General features: G+C 38.7%; 1 protein-coding gene and 1 long non-coding RNA gene across 3 annotated transcripts in view; one reads left to right on the top strand and one right to left on the bottom strand.

The window, feature by feature from the left end:
• Positions 1-3,252: 3,252 nt before the first annotated feature.
• KCNG4 (potassium voltage-gated channel modifier subfamily G member 4) lies at positions 3,253-21,602 on the bottom strand. 2 transcript variants are annotated; one of them, XM_084533138.1, is made up of 4 exons: positions 21,286-21,602; positions 20,542-20,672; positions 19,617-20,416; positions 3,253-4,805 (listed from the first exon to the last, which is right to left on the bottom strand). In XM_084533138.1, exons 3-4 carry the CDS (start codon positions 20,364-20,366, stop codon positions 4,020-4,022), a joined length of 1,536 nt encoding a protein of 511 aa, XP_084389264.1. In that variant the 5' UTR covers positions 20,367-20,416; positions 20,542-20,672; positions 21,286-21,602; the 3' UTR covers positions 3,253-4,019. The 2 variants fall into 2 exon arrangements, with proteins under 2 accessions (XP_084389264.1, XP_084389263.1); XM_084533137.1 differs by lacking the exon at positions 20,542-20,672.
• The window catches only part of LOC311443353, a 48,724-nt gene continuing 45,665 nt past the window's right edge, over positions 20,396-23,454 (top strand). Inside the window, exon 1 of the long non-coding RNA XR_014697235.1 lies at positions 20,396-20,434. This is a non-coding gene — a long non-coding RNA (uncharacterized lncRNA). The remainder of the gene's footprint in view (positions 20,435-23,454) is intronic.

Raw genomic sequence — 23,454 nt, 5'->3', positions numbered from 1 at the left:
AGCAAACGGGTATTCTACAGCCCTTCTCTTATAGCTATATACTTTATCTTTACAGCCAGGCAGGAATCAAGTATAAAAATAATGAAATGGAGCTGGACTTTTACCCTTCCCTCTTGCTGAGTCTACTTTAATATTCCGCTAAGGTGGCCCTTAAGCACTTCTACTTGGCGTTGATGACCTAAGTAGTTTTCACTTGAGTTGGTTCCTTGGTCCTTGCTAGAACGCAGCTCTCGTAACGATGTAGCTTAGGGGTAAATTTTACCCAGGGAAGTGGTGAACACGCTGTTTAGCTCAGACAAGCTATTGCTACATAAGCAAAATAATTCACAGAAAGGAATTTTAACACTTTCAGTAAAAATGTGCTGAAATTCAGAAAACAGACTCCATTCAGGATACTTGAGTATTATATTGGCCTTTTATCAGTTTTAATTTTACCATATGGCTAGCTCATCAAAGTGGAAACTTTCTGTTACCCTTTCAGGGAGTGTGCTGTACTTCTCTTTTCCTTGACCTTCTAGGTTTTCATCATTTTTTATAGATAACTGCAATGTATTAGAACAAATTCCTGAAAGGAAAAAAAAAAAAAAAAAAAAAGGTAAAAAGATTGCATTAAAAATAAAATTAGAGGGGGCATAATCTGTATAACTTTTATCAGCAGACATGCTTAATGGTTCATAATAACTGCAGAAATTATATAATTAGCTTTACTGTTTGTGTAAATTTGAAATAAAATATATATATATATTGACCAATATAAATTTAAAATAGCTCAGCTCTAATTTATGTTTAGAATATGCATAATACTTAGGATTAAATTACAGAATAATTCACATAAATAATGTACCATTCTCTCCAATTAATTCGTGACTTAAATAATAAATCTAATCTGAATTATATATGCATGCCAGTGACTGGATGCAAACTTCAGATTGTCAAATACAGATAAAAAGCAACTTTCAGGAGATCTAACAGTAGGCTGAAGTTATAAAATACTGACCCCATGAAAGTAACAGGACTTCATTACTAAAAGAATACATCCATTTTATATAAAGCTTCTCTGCCAGAGGAACTGATGAAAGTCAAAGAGGAGAAACAGCTGGAGAATGGCTGGGAGGTACAAGTGCTACAGAGAGAATTTGAAGTAATTTGCAGAATCCCTGAAGAAATTACAGTTAGGTCAGAGCAAAGGTCTTAGTCCCTCAGTACTATTCCAACATTATAGGAAACTTGCATTTAGTCCATGATCAAAACCAATTCACTGTGTTTTGGTTCTGAGTCAGACTGGCACTTGGAAGGGTCCTGTATTGCATTTCCCTGTGATCCTGTCCCTCTGTTTGGTGTCCCTAGCTGGTTTGCAGAGCAGGATATCTACTGATGGTCCCAGAGAAAGCAATCATTGGGAATTTTGTGGGTCCTTCATTATGCAGCAGATATCTTGTTTATCAGAGTTTCGGTTAGAAGTTTAAGAAGGAATGTAATGCCTTGATAAGGGCTGAGGAATGTGGTTCCCACTGGGTAATGGGTGCTGGTCCCCTGCATCTTCTAGGATTTAGATTCAGGGAAGAGGCTCTGAACTAAGAGAGGAGGCTGGATGCCAGGCACCTAAACTGCTCTTTTAATTAAGTCTAGTTATGAAATGATATGTACTTGGCAACGACAGTATCTGCTAATTGTAACTGCTTGTTCTGAATTTGTTACTCAGTTGAATTATACGGGAACTAAATGTTCCCCTCCACATATTTTTTTTCCTTTCCGAATAACACAGTGAATCATGAAGGACATTTTCTATGAAAGCTGGTGCAGGCCTGACCTAGCAGTAGGAAGAAATTTGGTTAGAAATGGAAATGTGTGGTACGGTCCTGATTCTGCCGAACATACCAGCATTTACTTCACTGTTAAACATTGGTGATTTTTTTTTAATTTTTTTTTTAACTTTACTCCAAGTTTCAGCACATTCTTGCACTGTCTTCAACTCTGCCAGAGCAGAGGGATAGACGTGTGCTGCAGTGGGTGTTTTGGTACTATGCGATGGTTTTTCCTGAGGAGCTGAAACAATCCTAAAGAAATACAAAATCCCTAGGAGAAATGCGGTTGGCATGACATGCCTAGGAGCTTGGAGGGGTCGAGGTCGTGGTCCTCATCTAGGCTGGGTTTTGTTTGGTTTCCTACCTGAGTAGTCCTGTGGTAGAAAATCACTGGCAAAAATAAAAGTTAATAAATAAAAATAAATTATCAGATGGATTTATGCATAAAACAGCAGAAATTCCACCTGTTATGTGACAAATAAAAATTCCTGTCATCTAGAGTCTACTTGCTCCAATTGTGTTGCTACATCCCATCTATAATCTGCTAGAGTTTCCCTGCTTTAGATCAGAGGGTCAATAGCAAGATAAACCCAAGAGATTAATTTGAGTCACGTGCTGCAAACTGTGCCAACAACTGTGGTTTTCTCTACTTAAGCTATAAAGCACAGTGAGGATAGCATCGAAAAACTGAAACTCCCAAATGCCTGCCCGAAGTTGCATAACTCTGCCGGTGACTGCTTGTGTGTCCATGTGGGAGGCTGGTCACATGCCTGGAAGTGTCCCCTGGGCTTTCGGGGACATGCCCTGCCTGAGCGCGGTGCTTGCTGAAAACTGGAACTCAAGGGTCATCTCACTGAGCTCAGCTTTGCTGCAAGGTCATAGGGAACCTGGCAGGATTTAGGAAATGGAATAATGAAAGCTGAAAATCTGATTAAAAAATTAATTAATTGCTTCATCTCAGTACTTAAATGCATGTCAAAGTTCTGCAGATACCACCAGGACTGCTTATAAGCTGAGGACCGATGAGCTGACCAGGTCCTGTACACATAGATGCATGCACAAACCCGATTTTCATGACTTGGCATAGGTTTCCACTAACTGCATTCACAGCATCTAAAAGGTAGAATTATAAAATTATATTATAAAATAATATAATATATTATAAAATATCATTGAGAATATCTCAAAAAGTAGCATTTTTTTACTTCTATAGGCCTGTATTTTCTGGCTAGTCTGGTGTACACCAAGAGAGACATCTTCTATTTGCATTAGGAAATCACTCCCACCGCCTCCAGCAATCATTCCTCTCATTTTTGCTATTTATACATTTGAATACTTCTGAGCTGTCATTTTATTTTTGATAACTTTTAAAATTATTTTTCTTCTAGAAAAGCCAACACCATTCAACTAAAGAGAAAAAATAAAAATAAAAACACAAACTCAATTATATGTTCTATAAGTTTGGGGTTTTATTCCTTTTTTTTTTTTTTTTTCATTTTTTAAATATATGAAAAAAGTTTGAAAACTTCTGTCTAGTATGAAATGCTTCAGACTGCAACTGTATTTCAAGCAAATTCTCTTGCAAACACTATGTGTCTTACAACAGTAGTGCAATTCGTTGTTTAGAAATTGATCATCTGATTACAGGCAAACTTTGAAAGCTTTCACATACAATGCTTTTATTATAAGCTTATTAGTAGCTTTAGATACAGAGCTCAGATTTATATTGAGGCTTCTTCTGTATGCCTGGCCAATGAGCATTGTATAAATAACACTGATGCATAGCCCTGAAAAAATCCTTTCTAATGCTTGGCTCAAGGTGTTAATTGCAAAGAACATTGGAAACTCAAAGGCAAATAAAATAACAAGTGTTATTTGTGCCAACAGAAGCGGTTTTGTTTGCTATTCATTCGATATTAGTTTTTCAGCAAGATATATAGCTGGCAGAGACAAAGTTGAATCTTACCGTTAGTCCTAGTGAAGAATGAGTATTTATTTATTACCGAATAAACTCTGACTTCTGACATTCTCAAAACCTCCGCCTTCGTAATGATGTGTTGGAGCCAGCTGCATTGGCTTCTACTGCTTTGTTATACCTATCCTGGCAGAGAAAAATAGTGTTGCAACCTAATTTTCTTGCTTTGCGTTATGTATTATGTTGACATACACGTATGTATTTCTATTCCTATTCTTGGGAATGTTTTACAGCAAGGCTTAGTTCCCCGTGTAAATGTATTTGATCGGTGATGCTGGCTCTTCCAGGATCAAGCTGTCTGTGTCATTGAAGGTGTCACTTTCACCAGAATGACTGGCATTTTTTGCTCTGTTTACCCGAGACTGCAATCGTTCATGTTCCTTCCTCAGCTCTGAGTAGGAATGGGAAAAAGTGTGGAATATTGATGTTGCAGGAAAAGACATGATGAGAATCCCACTGAGGATGCTGCTCAGAGCTACCATCTGGCCCGGGACGCTCCGTGGCACCATATCTCCGTACCCCACAGTGGTCATTGAAATGATGGCCCACCAGTAAGAGGCAGGTATGCTTGTGAATTCAAGCACCTTGCCCGATTCGTTCTCGGCAAGGTAGACCAAAGGAGAAAAGAGAGTGACAGCCACACATAAGAAGAGTAAAAGCAGGCCAAATTCTCTTGTGCATTTCCGAACTGTGAGGCCCAAAGTCTGCAAGCCCAAGGAGTGCCGGGCAAGGCGCATTACATACAAGATCCTCAAGGCACGTAAAACCCGTAGCACCAAACCAACCTTCTCCAGATATGTGTTGCTGCTTGGCCTGTCGTCTGCCTCGTTTGAGTCATCCTCTGCCAAGATGAGGGAAACATAATAGGGTGAAATAGCCAAGAAGTCAATTATATTCAGGGGCCCTTTGAAGAACTGACACTTGCTTCTTGCTTGTATGAATCGGAGGCAGAACTCCAGGGAAAACCAAGCCACACAGATGGTCTCTATGACGAAGATGTAATAGCACTTCTGGGAACACTCACCCTGACGCAAAACAAAAAGAGAATTAAATAAAAGAACAGTCTGTGAGACAGCATCCAAAAATATTAAAGAGGCAGCCATGCGTACCTTCTTGAGTCACTAATATCAGAAATAATAAAAATCCCAGCTAGCAGGTTGTATGGTAGCTGTCTTTCAAGAGTGAATAGGAGGTAATAAGCACATGAAATATTTAGATAAACAGATATACTGCCTGCTTATTTTATTATTTTGCTTCTTCCAGTCCAAATGCATGAAACTCTTTTCTGAATATGAGAAAAACTCAACTCCTTCTGAGCATACAGCCTGTAAATTCCAACTTTCAGCTCTCAGACAAATTAATTTAAATTGACTGGTTCATTAACCTATACAAAAAAATGTCTCTTCAAAAGAAAGATTAACATTCAAAAGTCTCTGCAAACTTCTGGTGCTATTCAACGCATGGTGCGTTTGCAAAAGTTGGGTACTCTGGTGCAATTAAAAGTGGTTCAGAGAGATTCAGTAAGTCATCTGGATCCTTCACTCAGTTATCTATATACAAATCATGTTTTTATATTTATACGTGTTTTATAACTACAGTTGAAAGGAAAATAAATACCCTCCTGTAGGCAGAACTTCTTGCCCTGAAGAATCTTCTCCCAGTATTAAGACCCTATGCTACGAGCAGTTCTTTCCTTGGTTTTGTTATCAAAGGAATTGCTTTAGTTTGCTACCTCAGATTCACACTTATTTTATTTTTTATTCTTTTTCTTTTTTTTTTTTTTTTTTTTTTTGAGCTTAAATTAAATTTCTTTTGCTCTATTGCAGTGAAATGAGGAGGAAAATGTAAACTAACTCCTGATTAATTGGGTAAATAAGAGAATATGGGAACAGTTCCTCATACACTATTATCCATTGTCAGCCACATTTCACAAGCAATTTTGATGAAAAACACCATGGGAAACACATACCCCTATTATTAATTAAAATTGCTCACAGTGTTCAGTTACACTCTGTATTGAATGTGATGTTGTTTTGAGAGTGTCCTTTTTGATAAAATTACAGCTATTCTTGAGACATAATATTTTTTTGTTGTTCAAGCACTGAACTTGCAAAAGACAATATTATAAATAAACATATATAAAAAAATATAAACCTGTATAAAAATAGCCTGTAGTTCTGTCATCATTATCACATTATGATCCTTGGTTATCTGAGATTCCACAAGTAAAATCATAATATATCCTGTACTTTTTTTTTTTTTTTTTTTTTTGACACAGTGTCAGAACAATTCATCTCTCTGGGGATTTAGCACTCTTTGGGGATTTTTTCTCTTTCTGCACAGTAGACAAACGAGATCATAATTTCTTTCAAAATAGATATCTCAAGAGGTAACAAAGACTCAGTTCTGCTAGAGTTATGTGTAGATGATGAGGTTATAGCCCTATTTGAAGTCATTGCAGTGACAGTACCTAGAGTGCATTGATGTTTGCAGAGTTGCTGAGTTGGCTTGATAAGATTGCTTGTGATCAGCAATTGTGTTATGCAGTGTTCACGTTTTTTCTGTTGTAAATTATTTGTACAGCACAGCATGAACTCTTCACAGACCTGCCTGTGGTCACTCCAGTGACGTGGCCTGTGAATTATTCATTGGTCCCATCAAGATTTATTTTATTTTTTGTTAACTGGGCTGAATTTCCACTATATCTGCTATTTATACATTTACAGGTGATGCTGCTCTCAAATCATTGTGTAGCTTTTACTATTCCTTCCTTGGAAAATACAAGAAAAAAATTGTTTGCTGGGAATTTTAACTGTTACGATCTAGGATGTCTTTTGAACAGAGTATATAAGTTAAGGAGTAGTGTGGGAAGAACTGACTGGGAGTTTTTTTCTTCTCTCCAACCTCGGTTGCCTCAGTAATCCCCATGGGAACTTATTTGTGCATAGAGAAAGCAATTTGTGCAGTCAGCTTCCCAAATGCATATTTCACTTTTCAGAAGAGCATTCTTCAAACCAAACTTTTCAAGAACATAACTGTGCATTTTATTTTTCCTTTGTGCAGAATTGTGAGTATAAAGGATGGTGAGTTCTCCCCTGTTAGCACACTTTGTCTTTTTTATATACTTTGCAAAAGACACTTCAGAAATGTCTGTGTATGATTCAAACCAGCCCGTTTTGCTTCTACTTCTGCAGAAATCAAGAGTTACAGTATCGCAGTCTCTGACACTGATTAATGCAGTGAATTCTGTGCTTGTTTTTTTTTCTGTTTTTTTTTTTTTTCTTTTTTTTCCTTTTTTTTTCTTTTTTTTTCTTTTTTTTTTTCTTTTTTTTTTCTTTTTTTTTTTTTTTTTTAAAGAGATGGAAAGAGGACGTGTTTGCCTCAGACATGCCTATGCAGGATGAAAGCATGCGGCAAAAACATCCCTGTTTATCTTGGAGGCAACTGATTTATCCATGCAGCACCATAGCTGTGCATGGAGGTGACTAGGCTGAACCCTAGAAATAACACAACTGGGCAATCATCCCACTGCAGGGCCATTTCACTCCATTCCATAGTGTTGCTATACAATTAGTTAGTCAATCCTTGTGCAATGTCTGCCAGAGATGTCCAGGCCTCCTTCTCTGCCTCTCTGCTTATTTCTCTACTGGCAGTGTCTAGAAAGAGTAAAACATCCTGGATAAGCATATGCTCACAAATTTCACATGGTGAAATAAATTTAATCCAAATAATTTCTATGTGAATGTTTTATGTATTAGGAATATTTGTATTTATTGTATAATGTATGTCACATGTTTTATATAAGCTATCCCTCTCTAACACCAGTCATTTTGAAGATTCTTGGTCCTTTTGAATATTCCATTCAAAGCAGCAAATATTGTAGTAAGAGGGGAAAGAAGGAAACACCAAATACCATGGCCAATTTCTGTTTCTCCTGGTATTTTTAAGGATTTCAGACCTCGTAGTGCTTTATGTTCCACCTACAATTGTTGTTCAAAGAGCAGGCAGAATAGCACACTGACTTCAAATATTAAGTACTTACCAAAATACAGACACCTCTATGTCAATGGTAGATTTCAGATTTGCTATTGTCACCAACCTCCTATCAGATGTTAGCTACTTTCAGTGAATTGCCCAATTATGAGCCAAATATTCTGATCAATGAGAGGTGTTTTGCAAAAATGTCCAATAAGGGAGTTTCTGTGGAAAAACAGCTTCTATATATCTCTTCTTTTGGAACAAAGCAAACACATTTGGGAAATTCTAGTGATCAAAGACTGCCAAAGCAAAACAAAAAACTCCCTCTCTTGCCCTCAATATTAACTAGAGCAGAATTCTAAGCTTTTATTTTTATATCTTTGAGTCAAATCTATCACTGACTTTTTTCTCCTCCTGACTGTATTTTTATACCCATAGTATCATGGTGTAGTAGAACTTATAAAAGCACCAAACCAATGCAGCATTGATCATGAACATGGAGGGAATATGAGGTTTTATTTATAACTGACCACAAAATGTTTTGGGTGGGATTTTTCCACAAAATCCTCTGAGATGTTTTACACTATCATGACATCAATCAGAATTCATCCTGTCACTGACTCTGATGGGAGAACAGTTAGAACAAAGCTAGCCATGAGTGAGTATCTGACTCTTTATACTTCCTGCAGATTTACTTCTGACTAGTGCAAGAATTTATCAGGATTTATGGAACTAGTCTCTAGCTGAAGTCTACAACGTATGGTGTGAATGTAATAAAAAGTGTGCCTGGTATTGATCTCATGCATGAAAAGAACATTTGGTTGAGCAACAAAGGACACAATGATTTGTATATAAAAAATTGTATACTGAGCCTGATAGTTTGAAATATTGAATGATTTCTTAAATCTATACACCACCTCAAAGAAGTAAAGTGGCTGTTTCAAATTTCTCTGCCACCAGAGATAATGAGCAATTCATACTTCTTTTTCATTATTTCCTTCTGCTGTATAAGGTAATGGCTCATTTTCTGGGTTCTGTTATGTATTGGAACGTTTAGAGTGTTACAGTAAAAAATACTCATTTTACGATGCTTTTATTAGCTTCTCTTTAGATATGAAAGCAATGGGCTCATAATAAAAAGTAGAAATGGTCACAGTGAGTCCTGTTAGCCCAATGCCCTATTCTACCAGCCTGAGAAAGCATGGGTGCCCAAGACAAGTCTCCCGGCTTCTGTTTTCCACTCCAGAGCTTCCTATGCTGGAGGTGGTGTTTGTGTTTTTCATCTATAAAGTTGGGTCATTCTTTTTGTCCGCTGCCTACTGCATGCAGACTTGCTTCTTTCTTTGCTTTGAACTAAGTTCCTGTTGGTTCCATCTAATTCCCCTAAGCTCTCATACTGGAAAGGACACTTAATAGTCAATTGATATTTATTCATTTCCTGCTATTTACAATTTTGTAGACTTCTATCACAGTCCAGGTCATAGCTTGTTCCTGTCCTCAGGAATTCTGCCTACCTTAATGAAGCCATTCCATCCCTTTTGCCTTTCTCTGGCCCTTTTTTCTTGTGAGGTGCAAAGGACTGGGACTGCAGTTTTAAAGCCTGGGTGAACCATGGGTTCATCTAGTCAAGTCTATATCCTGTTTATAATCAATAATTCTATATATTTATATATTTTTTTTAATCTACTCTCCTTACAAAAGTTTAAGCAAATTGGATCTACACAGGGACTGTGCTTAGAATGTAGTATTACTACTACGGAAAAATGTTTGAATTCTCATAAGCTTTGCTCCAACTTTCTTGCAGTACATTTTTTGAAAGGATCTGAGGTTCAGGAATTCAGCACCTCTGATGCCAGCACTGGCTAGAGTGATGTGATGCATCTAAATCACAGGACTTAATTGCACAAGTGAGTTTAGAGAAGTGAAATTTATTCCCTAACTGTGAATTCAAGCTAAATGAACTTGGGATATGTGCCGCTCACAAGATAAGATAAATAAGATAAATTTCCTGGCCAAGTGCCCTCTTAGTTTACCAGGAAACATTAATTAAAGCATAATGACATCTAGGTTAATAAACAAAACCAGATCTTAGAATTATGCTGTACTATCCCATCTTACAGCTGATATAAATCTCATCTAGTGAAAATAATATCTGTACATGCATCAATAGCTGTAGCAATGCCCAGGAAAACTGAATCAGAATCTCCCTTGCAGAATATATATCTTGTCTGTCCACCTTGGTTTTCATATGCAATGTACTTGTTTACATTTTCTAGACAAGGAGAAAAATTATTATTATAAACTCATTTATAGATAACTAGATAAGAGCACCAAGGAGCTGTTCTCATGTCCTCAGGATCTTCTTTGCACTGGCTAGTTGTGACCTACTTGGTTTCACTCTGAGGCATTTTATAATTAAAATATGCTAGGGAAAACCTGTTCTGAATCATTATCTGACCTGTTGATTAGTTTTCTACTGCTGAAGATTTACCCCAGTTTTTCTGAAGTGGATATTTATACTTTAGAAGGATAAGTAATATTACTTATGGATCTGAGGTGATAAAAGTCTTTAAACCCAGTTAGAAATCATGATTCAATCACTACATGCAAGCATTGCTATTTGCAGGGTGCATTTACGGAAACCAGCTGGCTCATCGACATAAAACAAATAAGTGTTGGACAGAAAGGATCTGAAACCTCTTCCCAGCTAGATCCACCCTTGAAGCAGTTTTGATTGCTTCTGAGTAAAGGCTGTTTTGGTGTTCAGTCACCCAGAAAGACACTAAACAAATACAAAGCAAAGCAGAGAAGAAACTCAATAAAGCAATATGCTTGACTCTTCTTGATTCAGCCTTCTCTTGGAGCTTTAAACAGTGACAGACAGGACCTGGACCTGCTTAGTACTCTGCAGTTGAGGGACCAGCTGCCAGTCATCTTTCACACCAGAAATGCCTGGAACCGTGATTGGTACAAGGTCACAGTCCACATCTGCTAAACTTACCCTGGCATGTCCCAATTTATTTTGGCACATTCAGATACAGCCAGTTACTGCTCAGATCCTTCTCTCTGGTCCACACACTATATTGTAGATGGAGACCAGTGGCCACAGAAATGACAGCAGATGGGATCAGTCTGTACTGAGGCTACTGACCTGCCCACTGCCTGTTTGCTCAGGCTGACTGCTGCCCACCACCTGGCAGGGAGTCTTATTGTAGCCAGGTGCTCCTGCAGGTTGGCCTTTTGGCCCCCACAGAAAAAAAAAAATAAATAAATAAAATTAAAAAAAATAAACCCATTCAGCTGTGCATGTATCCTCTCTAAGCCCGAGGTTGACTTATTTCCTGGGCAAAGTGCTGTTTTCCAGCCTTCTGCACTTCTCAAGGTTATATGTGGGCACTGCATCATGGGCTGTAGCTTGTCCCCAGAGAATTCCCTCTGTGGATAAAAATGCACGGTAATGTAGCAGTGAAAAAATCAGCTTCAGCTCTTCTCTCTCAGACAGTGGGTCTACAGAGTGAGTCTACAAGTCTGGAAAGTCATTAAGGTGAAGTGGAACCAGACCAAGACCTTTACATAGATCTTTGTATTACCAAGACACCAAACCATCTCCCAGGTATTCTTATCCCACTCTGTGTCAGGAAATGAACAGACACAGGAGAGAAATTTCTTTTGGCCATAAAATGACAATTCAGTTAGTAAGTCTTGTACCAGTCTGCGTTCCCTGCCTACCTGGAGCTGTGGGATCCAGCTGCAGTGCTGGAGGTACTGCTGAATCACTGCGACCGCATTGCTGCAATTATTTGAATAATGAAACCATGCTCTGCTGAATCAAATGATGGTCAGGGAGAACTTGAAAACCCCATGTTATGGATCACTTCAAAGCTTGGATTTATGGTTACAGAGCCATGCAATAAAATCAAAAGGTTTACTGCCTGCTGAGGGAGAACTGTAACCTGATTTACAGAATGATGAGCTGGTTAAAGGAGTGCTGTGTATTCTGATCACAGAACGATTTTCCACTCATTTTGCTTTATGGGAAAGAAACCTGGACTTATGAAAACAATTGCTCTAACTAGTAAATTTGAGGAAACTAAACTACTAGTAGGATTATATTAATGTGGGTATTACAAAGAACATAGTGAAGGGGAAATTTTTATCTCTGTATCCAACACAGATCATCCCCTCTGGGGAAGAAATTTAACTGAAATAAAATATTTCAATTAACTCTTAAGCTTGGGTCCTTATTCTGCAAACACTGTGAGAATCATTCTGAAGAATTTCAATTTGATCTAAGCCAATTGGTGACCCCAGAACATTTGTATTCAGAGAGAGATGTGGAGGTATTATCTTTTTCTTAATTTCTCCAGTAAGAAATTTAGCAGACTTCGTTTTGTAACTGTGAGAAAAAATACTCAGAATGACAGGTATTTATCTGGGACTTAGGAGAAAAACTTTCAATTTCCAGTTTTACTTCTGGTCAATTCTTTTGTACTGTTACTGTTTCTTCTCTGCTTCATCCCACCTGCATCGTAATCTCTTTGCAGCAGAGGTACTTGTTATTGTACCTGTGTACTGCAGGGCGTACAGCAGGGCCCCACATACGGCTGAATCTGTTTTAAGGGAAAATACTGGTGCTGACAGGAGGAGCTGACACTGTGGGAGTAAGCACAGCATATGCAGTTCGTAGCTCTGAAGCTGCAGTGAAATTAGCAATTAGATCTGCTCGTGCATCTTCAGAACTAAAATACCAGATTCTGATTTTGGCTGTAGCAGTAAGCTGAAGAGTCCTCAGAGATTTCTGTCACATTCAAAGAGGAATTTCTACAGCACAGAGAAATTTGGGTGGTTGTTTATTTTTAATGCTTGAAGCATTACTTCTATGAATTTGAAGGATACATTGATTCCAAATAGCATTTTCCAAAGATAGAGTGCCTTCTCCATGGGAGGAAATACCCATCTTCCAAAGAAAGCATTTATTAGGTAATCCTCTGTGCTGAACCCCCTGAGATGACTCAAGTGAGGAAAGTGAACAGGGTTTTTCCCAGTGTGGCTATTGCAAACTTGAAAGCGTAGAAAGGAGAAGAAAGCACGATTCCCAGGGAGGAGCACATGTGCCAGCACATAGAGTTGCATTTGATTGCCTGCCTGTTGCGGAGCAGCTAGAACAGCTGGGGGTCCCCCCAGGATAGCGTGCAGATCCGGGAGACTTAGTGCTGTTGGGATACAGCCAAAGCTGGATGAACATAAGGCAAACTAATAATGTCTAATTGTGCCTTCTGAACATTGGACCTTGTGCTGGCAGAGACAGCTTCTGAAAACCATGCAGAATCCATTTAGTCACTGAAATGGAGTGTCCAGAGCTTCTAAAGAAAATTGCTCTCTGTGGCAGTGAATGTGAGCTGAGACAGGGATGTTCAGCAGCATCTGTCCCCCAGTGCCCCTCTCCAGTTATGTAGAGCAGGGCTTAAGTAATGTAGGCTTCACCAATGTTGTTGTATATATTATATTTAATGCTGAAATATGCAATGCTGTTTGTAGGCACTTGGACTACAGTTGCTAATAGTGTGCAACTGTTAAATGAGTGTCTTAACATAATGGTCCAATTTTGAGGTCTAAACTGTTGACATTGCTGTATGGATATGCAAGCTGTAAAAATGTAAAAACAGGTATGTCCCATAGTACAACAATATGTATATTTGTATATATCAAAGTATTTCAACATTTCAACATTCAATTTTCTGTTTTTTTTTTTGTTTTTTTTTTTGTTTTTTTTTTTTTTACAGCTTATGTTTATATCTTTATTCAATTGTAATTTAACTAATTCAACCTGTGCTAAGTGCACCTAGTAGATGTTTTTTTGGTGCCTCAGTGAAACACATTTTCATATCTTAAAACGTTGGAATATTTTGTTATTGAAATGGTTAGAAGAAATCAGAGCTGTACTGAACGACTAGATAATTTAGTCACATGAGTATTCACAATATGTGTTCTGATAAAAAGCCAGAAAAATTCTTGGGCAGATGCAATAAAACCAAAGCGTGTCCAGCTTTATTTTGTTCCAAGTAAATTCAAGTCATATGTATATACCAATATATTTGTAAATAGGCATATACACATGTGCCTTTTTGGTCTTACACTTTGAAATGAGCATTTGAAGTATTTCTGAAAGTCAGAACTTCATTAATCTCTTTGCAGTAGAACAAGTTCTGGGCCATAATTTGTGTGATATATAACTTGTGTTAGAAGATAAATTTGAACATAGAGTTACTGTTAAATACCCCTGCTGGTCAGATATAGTCTAAATAGTGCCCCACTTCATTAATAGTACTCTTAACTACTCATTGAAAAAAAAAGCTATTGTTCAGCAAGAATCATTTTGCCCTGGATATTCAGCTAGAAAATTCTTTTTTTTTTTGATCAGTGTTTAGAACCTGTTATTTAAAAGCTATAAAGTTAGGAGCCAAGGGTATCTGTCAAAATTCAGCTCTCATATCCTATTTAACAAAGGTTATTGCTTCTACCAGTTGGCCAAATTACACTTTGATGGAGAGTCTTATCTTTGCAGGCTGCAAGCGGTAGGACTGGGTTTGCACACCTCTCAGTGACACTTTCTATATGGCTTATTATCTTCTCCAATCATTCCCAAGTCCTTCAAGTTTTCTTTCAATAAGTGCACTAGCGAGATTTAATGTTATCTGCAGGTTATGGGCAGGGTTGGAGTATAATGTTATAATGTCTTCACAATGGATTTAATAGCTTGAATGCTGAGGATATATCTCTTGCACACATATCTTCACATACTGAACTGGTTAAATGCAAGTCAATGTGATGTTTTTTAATTACCCCATTTAGCTGTGGCGATAGTAACCCTGGTGAAACAAATGTCTTGTCTGATTTTCTTTCTCTTCACAGGAAAACCAATAAATTGCTTTTCCTCCTATAAACCACTGTAACGCCGCTTTTAAAGAAAATGTGTTTCTCGGCAGTTTCCTCTAGGTTACAAGCCAAATAGGCCATTTTCAGAGTGATACAGACAGCAGCAACAACATCAAGTATTGAAAAACCTAAGTCAGGGCCTCCAGAATAGGTGCCCAGAGGAGCTGTGGGTGCCCCATCCCTGGCCCAAGGCCAAGCTGGATGGGGCTGGGGGTAGCCTGGGCTGGTGGGAGGGAGCCCTGCCCATGGCAGGGAGGTGGAATTAGATGGGCTTTAAGGTCCCTTCCAACCCAAACCATTCTGGGATTCACTCTATGATTCTTATAATGATGTAGAATGAAAAAAATATATATATATGTATTTAGAAATGGTTCTGTTTATTATATATCTCTGTGGGTTTTTTCTTCTTTTGTTCATGTTTTCTGGATTCTCAGTATAATCAGTGACCAAAAACATAGTCTTTTAAAATGATTTAGATTCCCATGTAATCAAATGACCTCATGAACTGGAGCTTCAGCAAATTAATATACTAAGTCTCAAGATAAACTCATTAGGCCTGGCAATACTGGTTGTTTTGTATGTTGGTTCTCTTTCATTAGCTTATATACAATACCTAAAGCAATTACAGGCCTATCAAGATCATTTAAGAGCAGACATAAAAATGAATAGTAACAAGGTCGGACCACTCACTTGTCACTGGAGAACAGAGGGAGAACTGAAAATAGATGTTTCCTTTTCCTTTAACTGAGATGTCATATAAGTGTAACTTTTTGGAGCCTTCTGCATCAGCAGAAAAAGACGTCATTGTCACCAGTGCTGAGGGAAAGGGAGTGGAAATATCTGGGGTTTCTTTTTCTTTTCTTTTTTTAATATTTTTTTTCCCCTGACCCTAATTTGCTTGCCTTTCCTGAAGAAATGTCCTTGCTGTACCTTTTCTGCTGAGTCATTTCTCCAGAGGATGCCAATTTTAGGGACTCATTAAAAGAAATCTCTTCAAAAAAAAAAAAAAAATCCCAAGAGTGCTTCAAAGTAGATAATCTTCCTGCCCTTCTGCATTGGTTTTGTTTCATAATTCACTGGTGTAAAGATTTTTTTTCTCCCTTTGGATTAGATGTGCTGGGCATTGCCTATTTCAGTTATACCCCCTGGATCCTGATTGAATTTTTATGTGGGACTGAGACTTCTGGGGGGACTTTGATGGGACTTTTGCTTGAGCCCTACCGGACTCATCTTAATTCCTTTGTTTGAGGAAAATGTAGATTTTGTTGCTTCAGCTTTCTTATCCTAAATAGGATTCAACTTTGTAGTTCTCTCAGGCTTACAGCTTCTACCTGTTTGGGTCAATAATAAACTATTATTTTCCTTGCTGCCAAGTATGCTTTCTTTTCTACCTCTACTTACATGTGTGCTTTGATTACTACATTTTAGTGATGCTGTATTTGCTTCCTTACTGAAGACAATTTGCCCTCCATAAGGAATAGCTGAAAATATCCTATGCAAAGCTGTATGAATATTGTATATGAAATTTCAGTTGTTTTATGCAGATAGCCTAATTTGTTGTCTTTCCTTAGTAATGTGTATGATAGACTCATCTATACACCTGCGTCACAATCAGGCTTAAACTTGAGATCACTAGAGCCTCACAAATTTACCTCTCTAGAGTTTTCCCAAACTTTTGACCTCCTCTCCCTGAGGCTGTTCCCATCACGTATTTTTATGATATATAGTTACCAAATTGTTTGCTCATCTATCTCTGGTTTTATTTCATATTTCTAAAGAGGAAATTCCTAAATGTCGTCTGAATTATTCTCGGGTATGTGTGTGGTGTCAATTTTAGTAACTTGCTCTATATTTTGCTTTCTGCTGGATGTCTATCTTTAGGCCAGCCCCCCCTCCCCATTCTGCTGCCCATGCGGATGGCTCCTTCCCTCCCCTCGGGTTGCCAGGGTGACTGGGCTGCCCTGGTGCGGATGCTCCTGCCTTGGCTCCTTGCCATCCCTTTCCCAGAGACCATACTTTTCACTTTCCTTCGGGTGGTGAGGACTCCTCTTTGCTCTTCTGCCTGCCTGGGCAGCTCTTCTTCCTCCTAAGCCAGCCCTGGCTTAGCAGCTGCTAAAAGAACAAGTGATTTTGTGATTTCGTGTGCCTGCAGGGTGGGATCAGCCAAGCCTCTGAGTAAAGTGGAAGTCACCTTGTATTATTATTTTTTCCTTTATTTATTTATTTTTTTAAACCTGATTCTTCTCCTTGAGCTGGAACCCAGCCATTTCTCCCTCTCTTAGTGTGGCAGTGATGATGTGAAAAAGGAGCCTACAGTGGTACATACTCGCCAGAGGTAAAGCCTTTTTTATTTGTATTTCAGAATGGATAAATTCCATTTCCAGTGTTAATGACATTGGAATATGGATCCTTAAAATACTTCAGCACGTTTATGCATAGAGGTTTTGTCAATCTTTACCTCTGAAATGAATAAACCTCAGAATGGGGCATCTTTAGGGTCAGGTGTGGAATTACAAGCTCTGCAGAAACTTGATTGAAGGAGTTTGACTGTTTTTTGTCTCTGGGCAAAAGGATGTCAGGTGATCTTTAAGTTCAGCCCCCAGTGCCAAAATTTCAGGTGTTGCATGCCTGTCCCAGGTTGCTGGTAAATGTGGCCTCATCTTGTGGGTCATTTTCAGAGGTCAGCCAGTGAACAATTTGAGCACCAAGTCTCAGTACAGAGTTGCAGTTTCCCTGGGTGTGACTTGGTCACAACCAAGTAGTATTTTTTCAAGTTCTGTGAGTTATTTGTTCAGTTATAGCTGGGATGCTCTTTAGAAATCTCTTTAATAAAATCTTAAGTATTGCAGGCTGAGAATGTAGGAATGGGAAATATCTGGCAGCTCATATTCTGTGCTTTTCCACAAGGTGTGAGTATTCTGTCCCACATATTCCACTATATTTTCACTGGCATAGTGTTAAATGGTTCAAATCCTAGGACTTTCAATACTCTTCTCTATGCTTCTGAGACACACTGACAAGGAGCACTAGTCTGGTGTTGTAAGTATAAATTATGTGATGTTTCTAACTATTTGGACAAGGCTTTTTCTTTGCCCAAGTTCATCCTTCATCCTTTCCCCTGCACATTAAGCAGTCCTACTTTTGAGTTTGTTTTAGTCCAGTCTGCTTGTTTTTAAAGTATATTCATGTCAATATCTAAGGAGTGACGTTGTCAGTGTTTTATAGAAAGTCTAGGGACAGCAACTACACTTCAGCTAGCAGATATACCTACAAACCTGAACATCCTTCCCTTTCTAAAATGTGGTTAATTATTTTCAAAAACACATAACATATTTCATCTACCTGAGATCTGATTATGTCCTTTTTTTTTTTTTTTTTTTTTTTTTTCATAAAAAGTATTTACAAAAGATTTCTCTACAGTGCTTGGAAAATGAAAATTAAATGCATCAGACTGCTTCCATTAACAAAGTTAGTGAGAAGCACTTCCTAGAGCAGAGTTTGTAATGTTTTTGCATTTAACTCTAAGAATGATATTCTATATTTAAAATATTTCCTTGGAAGAAACATTGGAACAGGGTAACATTTTTTTCTGCCAAAAGTAATAGCTGTGGAAGGCTGCAAGAGCACCAGACTTATCACTAAAAGGTAATAGTTTTCCCATGCAAATATAAGTTAATATTTAAAGAGTTAAATAGAACAGGGAATTAAAGCCTTCTGTACAGTCCTTAGCTTTATTGGAAGACATCAAATATCATAACATCCTCACCATGATTATGCTGCTTTGAATTACTACTTGGGAAATAAAATAAATATGTATTGTTGCATATACCATGCTGTTCTACCAATGTAAAAATGATTTTATTCATTAATATACAGTACTTTGGGGAGTGTCTTATCTTAGTGGGGTGAGGAGTTTATTTAATCTGATTTTGCTCACTACTTTTGGAAGAATAGTTTGCAAATGAAGTGAAGGATTCATTAAACAGACTAGCCAAGGTTATTTGATAAATTTGAACATTGCTACATCTGAAATAACTTCTGATTTTTACTTTCCTCCATTTTATTATTAGAATAACAAATATTTATCATGCTGAAATACAACAGTGTTATAGAAAAGATCATTCATGTATGATACAGACATGACTTATTTGCACTGAATTACTATGCATGATTTACTTGAAAAGGCTTTATATGTGCTTAGCAGTTCAGCTAGTATTTGGCATCACTCCTACAATACATACATATATTTGTGGGCAAATATAAAGTTCTATAAGCATGGAATCATGATTTTTGGAGGCCCAGCATCAAGTATTTGTTTATGTGAAAATTGTTCATGTATCTCTTATCCTTTAATCTTTATGCAACTGTTGAAATGTAACATTGTTCTGGGAAGAAAATAATGAATATTTCTTCCTCTTGCAAGATTTGACTTGGTTAACAAAAGGGAAGATATCTGGCTGATTTTAAAAGTAAATCAGTCATAGGAAAACGTTTCTTTTGCTGATGTGTCCAAACAAGAGATTGGTTATAAATGAGAGTAAAGCATGTTGAAAACTCCACAATGTGAGTTTGAATCTCAGTGTAACCAGTTTATAACTTACACTAGCAAATGCTTTTTATGAAGGAAAATCAATGCTGTATTATAGAGCTGCAATATCTGTTCTGTCCAGAAACACTTTGATATATTTTAGCTCACAGTTAGTGAAGTACTTTGTTAACATTATTCTTGAATGTGATTTTGAAACTGATTTTTAGCTATTACTGTGTTTTCTGTTGCAGAGCATTTCATTACTGGGGCAGTTTTGAACCTCATTGCTATGGATTTTCTGTATCTGTTTCATCTTTTTAATGATGCATACCTAGCAAAGCAAACAAATTTCTTCTAATTCTATATTTAGATCAGTTATAAAGGACTTACTTACCCTGTCTTCTTCAGCTCTTAAATCTGGCATTGTACTAACACAAAGGCTTATAGCTGTGGTGGCCACAAAGAGGATGGAGAGACAAGCAAAGACTTTGCCTGGGAGTCCTGACTGGGGATTTTCTACCATATCTCTGAGTCTGTTCATAAACTGTCCGAATTTGGTTTTCTCATCCAAAACACAAGCAGCTTCTTTACTCCTCCGGAGCTCCTCTTCTTTCCGTACCTCAGCCAACTCCTGCAGTTTTTGAAATAGTTTTCGAAAGCAGCAGTTCTCCAGGTTGGTTTCCTCAATCCCCCAGTATCTCAGCTCCTCCTGAAAAGACAAGGCACACGTGTCTCTTAAGAGCATCAGCTTCCCTGCTGCTAGAAAGCTGACAATCATCCCAAAAGCATTGGGGTTCCTGTCAAAGAAGAATTCGTGCGTGTCTTCATCATAATCGTCACACAGCTGAATAATTTCTTCATAGCTGCTGCAAAGCTTAAGTTTGCTCAGTCTGGTCAGGGGAAACTCATCTAAAGTACTCCAAGGTAGCAGGTACTTGATGCCTCCAACATTTATCATGATCTCTGTCTTTAGATCGACTGCAGAGACTTGATCGGGGTGGTAAATCCTCCTGGCTTTTTGGTAATGAACCCCTTTGACAGAAGGAGTTTCAACGGAGACAGGAAAGAAATGGCTCAAGGAATTACAAGAAGCGTAGCTAATGTTACTATAGTCTTGGTCACTGCCTCCGGAGAGAATAGGCATCTCTAAGAGTTCTCACTGGGACATCCGAAATGGCATCAGACCAGGATTATCTGTCAGCCAAAAGACAGGTGAAGAAGGAGAAAACATAGCAGAAGTTATTGCAAGAGAAAGGGTGCTTCAGGCTACTTTCCTAAACCACAGAATTAGCGAGTGTGTGTGTGTGAGTAAAAGTCACCTCTGTGCTTCTTCCTGAAATCTGCAGCCCATGAATGCGATTTCCTTGGCAGCCTCATTGGTTGTCTGGCAACACACAGACACGGAGGAGAGCTAAAGCCTCATTCATAATTATCGCAAAGGGTCGGATGCCTGCAAATCCAAACGTGAACAGATCGGTCCCTTCTCCCAACACATCATGGTCACTGCTAGATCACTGCCTTTTCTGGTGGGTGGCACATGGCTCTCGTGCTGCTATAAACCCTTAAATACACACTAACTCAACTAAGCTGCTTAATAGTTATTAGAGTGGTCAATTACCTGCCGTCAGCTGGATGCGAAGTTCTTAATTGCTTTAACTTGAATGCTCAGATTGTAATTCCTCTTCCTTTCACTACTCGCCTGTTTTGCCTGCCTCTCTGGGGCACTGTGAGCATTAACTAGTAGATGTTTGTAAAATGCTTTAAGAGTAAAGTGCTGTTTAAATGACAAGTGTTCTTATCCACCCAGTCACTGCAAATCACTGGTAAAATCTAGGGAATGTTTGCCCACCCTACAGAAAACTTTGTTACATGGACAGAAAGCAAAGTATTCTATCAACTCAGGGAGAAAAGCAATTGAAATACACATTACTAACCTCCCCCCCTTCATCCTTTCAGGAACAAATCCCTGTTTTTTTTCATAATCTCCGAAGATTCACAGGCAGTTATTACCCCAAGTCAGCAAAGTACAAAAATCCCAAGGAAACTTCCCCAAAGTTACTTACCACCGCGCCACGGGCTGCTGCCCACTGCCTGCCTTCGCCGCAGGTGAAGTATACATGCCATAAACTGATCGGCTGAGTTACAATCCAGCAGAAAGACCTGGGGATATTTTATGGTATTGATTACATAAAAAAATCACTGTAGCACTCTGGAGATCAAAGTCTCTTTTCTCTTTCTCTGCTTCTTCCCTGAAAGGGGAAAATATTTGTATGTGTTGGTATAATGTATGTTGTACTAATAGATCCTTTGCAAAGGAGACAGCGTCCTAAGTGGCAGCTCCTCTCCTGGACTCGTGGGGCTTCCTGGTGAAATATGCTGAGTGAGAGCTGCAGGATCCTGCCCTCTCCCTGTCTCTCCTCTGTTTCCCTTGGGACTGTCAGTGTGGTCCTGAAAGAGGAGGGGAGAGGGAAGGGGGAAGGGCTTAGAAATAATCTCTCCAGCATCCCTCCGTCTATTCAGCAGGCAGCAGGCAGCAACTGAGTAAGAACATGGAGACAGTCTCCGACTAATCAGGTTTAGCAATAAGTAAATTCTGGTGAACCTGCTTAATAAAACAATTTTAATCCTTATTAACTCCTGCCATTGTTGTAGTCATCCTACAATTGCTTGCTCTGGCAGCTCCAGTCAGATTCCTCAGGAGTAGTTTCCATGTCCTGCATCCCTCTTGAAACCGAGTTTTGCTCTTAATTATCCCTATAGGGAAGTTTGTTGGGTCCATGGATGATGGGCCTCAGCATTCCTTTGGCTTTTAAGAAAGTGTTTTCCTCCCAAAAAAGAAAGGGTCTCTGGCTTGCAGAGAATGTTCTGATCACTCTTTGCAGCTCTGTGGTACTTTTCCAACAGCCAGGAACTTTCTCCTCTCTCCTGTACAGATGATGGGAAATCACACAGGATCTTCTTCTCACTTTCTCATACGTGGCTGTGGGGGACTGAGCTTGCTGTAACTTTTTTGGGTTCCATACTGCTGGTAGGTCTTGGGCTGCCTCAGCCTAAAATTGGGGTGGCATGGATTTGACCTGTATTCTGCTTGCTTGGCCTCCGTCAGCAGGTTCAAGAGGCCTATGAGTAGATCTTAATGACAAGTGCCCTCACTAGTATTCCTAAATTCAGTAAGAAATGCCTTAGTTTATACCCAGTGCAGCTGAAACCCCTAAACCCAAATCCTATTTCTGTAGGATTTTCATGTCCCACTGTGTGTATGAAGAAGTGGCTGTGTTTGGCTCACAAAGCTGTGTTTGTGCCATTTGCACAGTGGGTACAAGGTGCAGGTGGTGCCCTTTGCTTGCACTGAGCTGTTTGCCCTTGTGATGTGTGTGGGACTTGTGCACGGCTGAACTGAGGCACCTCGGAAGCAAATCCTGCAGCTGTTTATCAGTGCTGAGCGATGCTGTGGCACAGCCTAGGACGGGAAACCTTTGCTAATTGGACCTTTTGGCACATCTCTCTTGTCCCACGTGGTGCCCAGAAGATTAATTTCTTATCAGGCTTCACCACTGGGGTTTACACTCAGGCCCTAATTATGCCATTTACTGAGAAAGACCAGATAGATGCCTGAAGGCAACTGAGTTCTAGGAGCACAGCTCAAAATCACTTAAATCCTACCACCTTTGTGCAAGACGCAGTTTGCTCTGCCTTTCAGTCTTTCTTATGGATTACTTTTGCAAAGAAAAAGCAAACCTATTCTAATTAACTTTGGATGGATTGTTTCACAAAAGGATAAAACCAATTAGCATTTCCTTCTCACCTTGTGAAGCCCTTGTGTGGTTTTGCTAAAGGTTATATTTCTGGAACTGGCTGACAAGAAGGTGAATAAATCCAAATCAACGAGTAAATCTTGTACATAATTCAGTAATTTGAGTGTTATACTTATTTAACAGCAAATACATATTTTTTAATGTTTAATTGTTTAAAACTTCATCTCCAGTACTGTACACCCTAATATTTGTTTTACTGGGACTTGCAGCTGTGTCTGTAGCTAGATCAGGACCTCATTGCCAGAACTAGAACCATATCAGTATCTGCCAGTCAGTCCTTAAGAGCCATCTGTCTTCATAAATGAGACAGAAAGGAAAGAAATATTTTTATCTTAGTTTTATTAGCAGGAAATGAAGACACCAAAAATGGAAATGCTTTATTTGGTGTCTGAGGAAGCCAAGCCCTGAACCCATCTC

This window comes from Aythya ferina (genome assembly GCF_964211825.1).
Source record: "Aythya ferina genome assembly, chromosome: 12".
Lineage (NCBI taxonomy): Eukaryota > Metazoa > Chordata > Aves > Anseriformes > Anatidae > Aythya > Aythya ferina.
The sequence above is the reverse complement of the archived record's forward strand: the minus strand, read 5'-3'. Positions and strand labels throughout refer to the sequence as shown.

Coding starts and splice junctions, on each gene's coding strand:
- KCNG4 (XM_084533138.1), bottom strand. CDS start 20,366: ATGCCTATTCTCTCCGGAGGCAGTGACCAAGACTATAGTAACATTAGC. Junction 4,806..19,616: donor TAAGAGCTGAAGAAGACAGG/GTAAGTAAGTCC, acceptor GTTTTGCGTCAG/GGTGAGTGTTCCCAGAAGTG.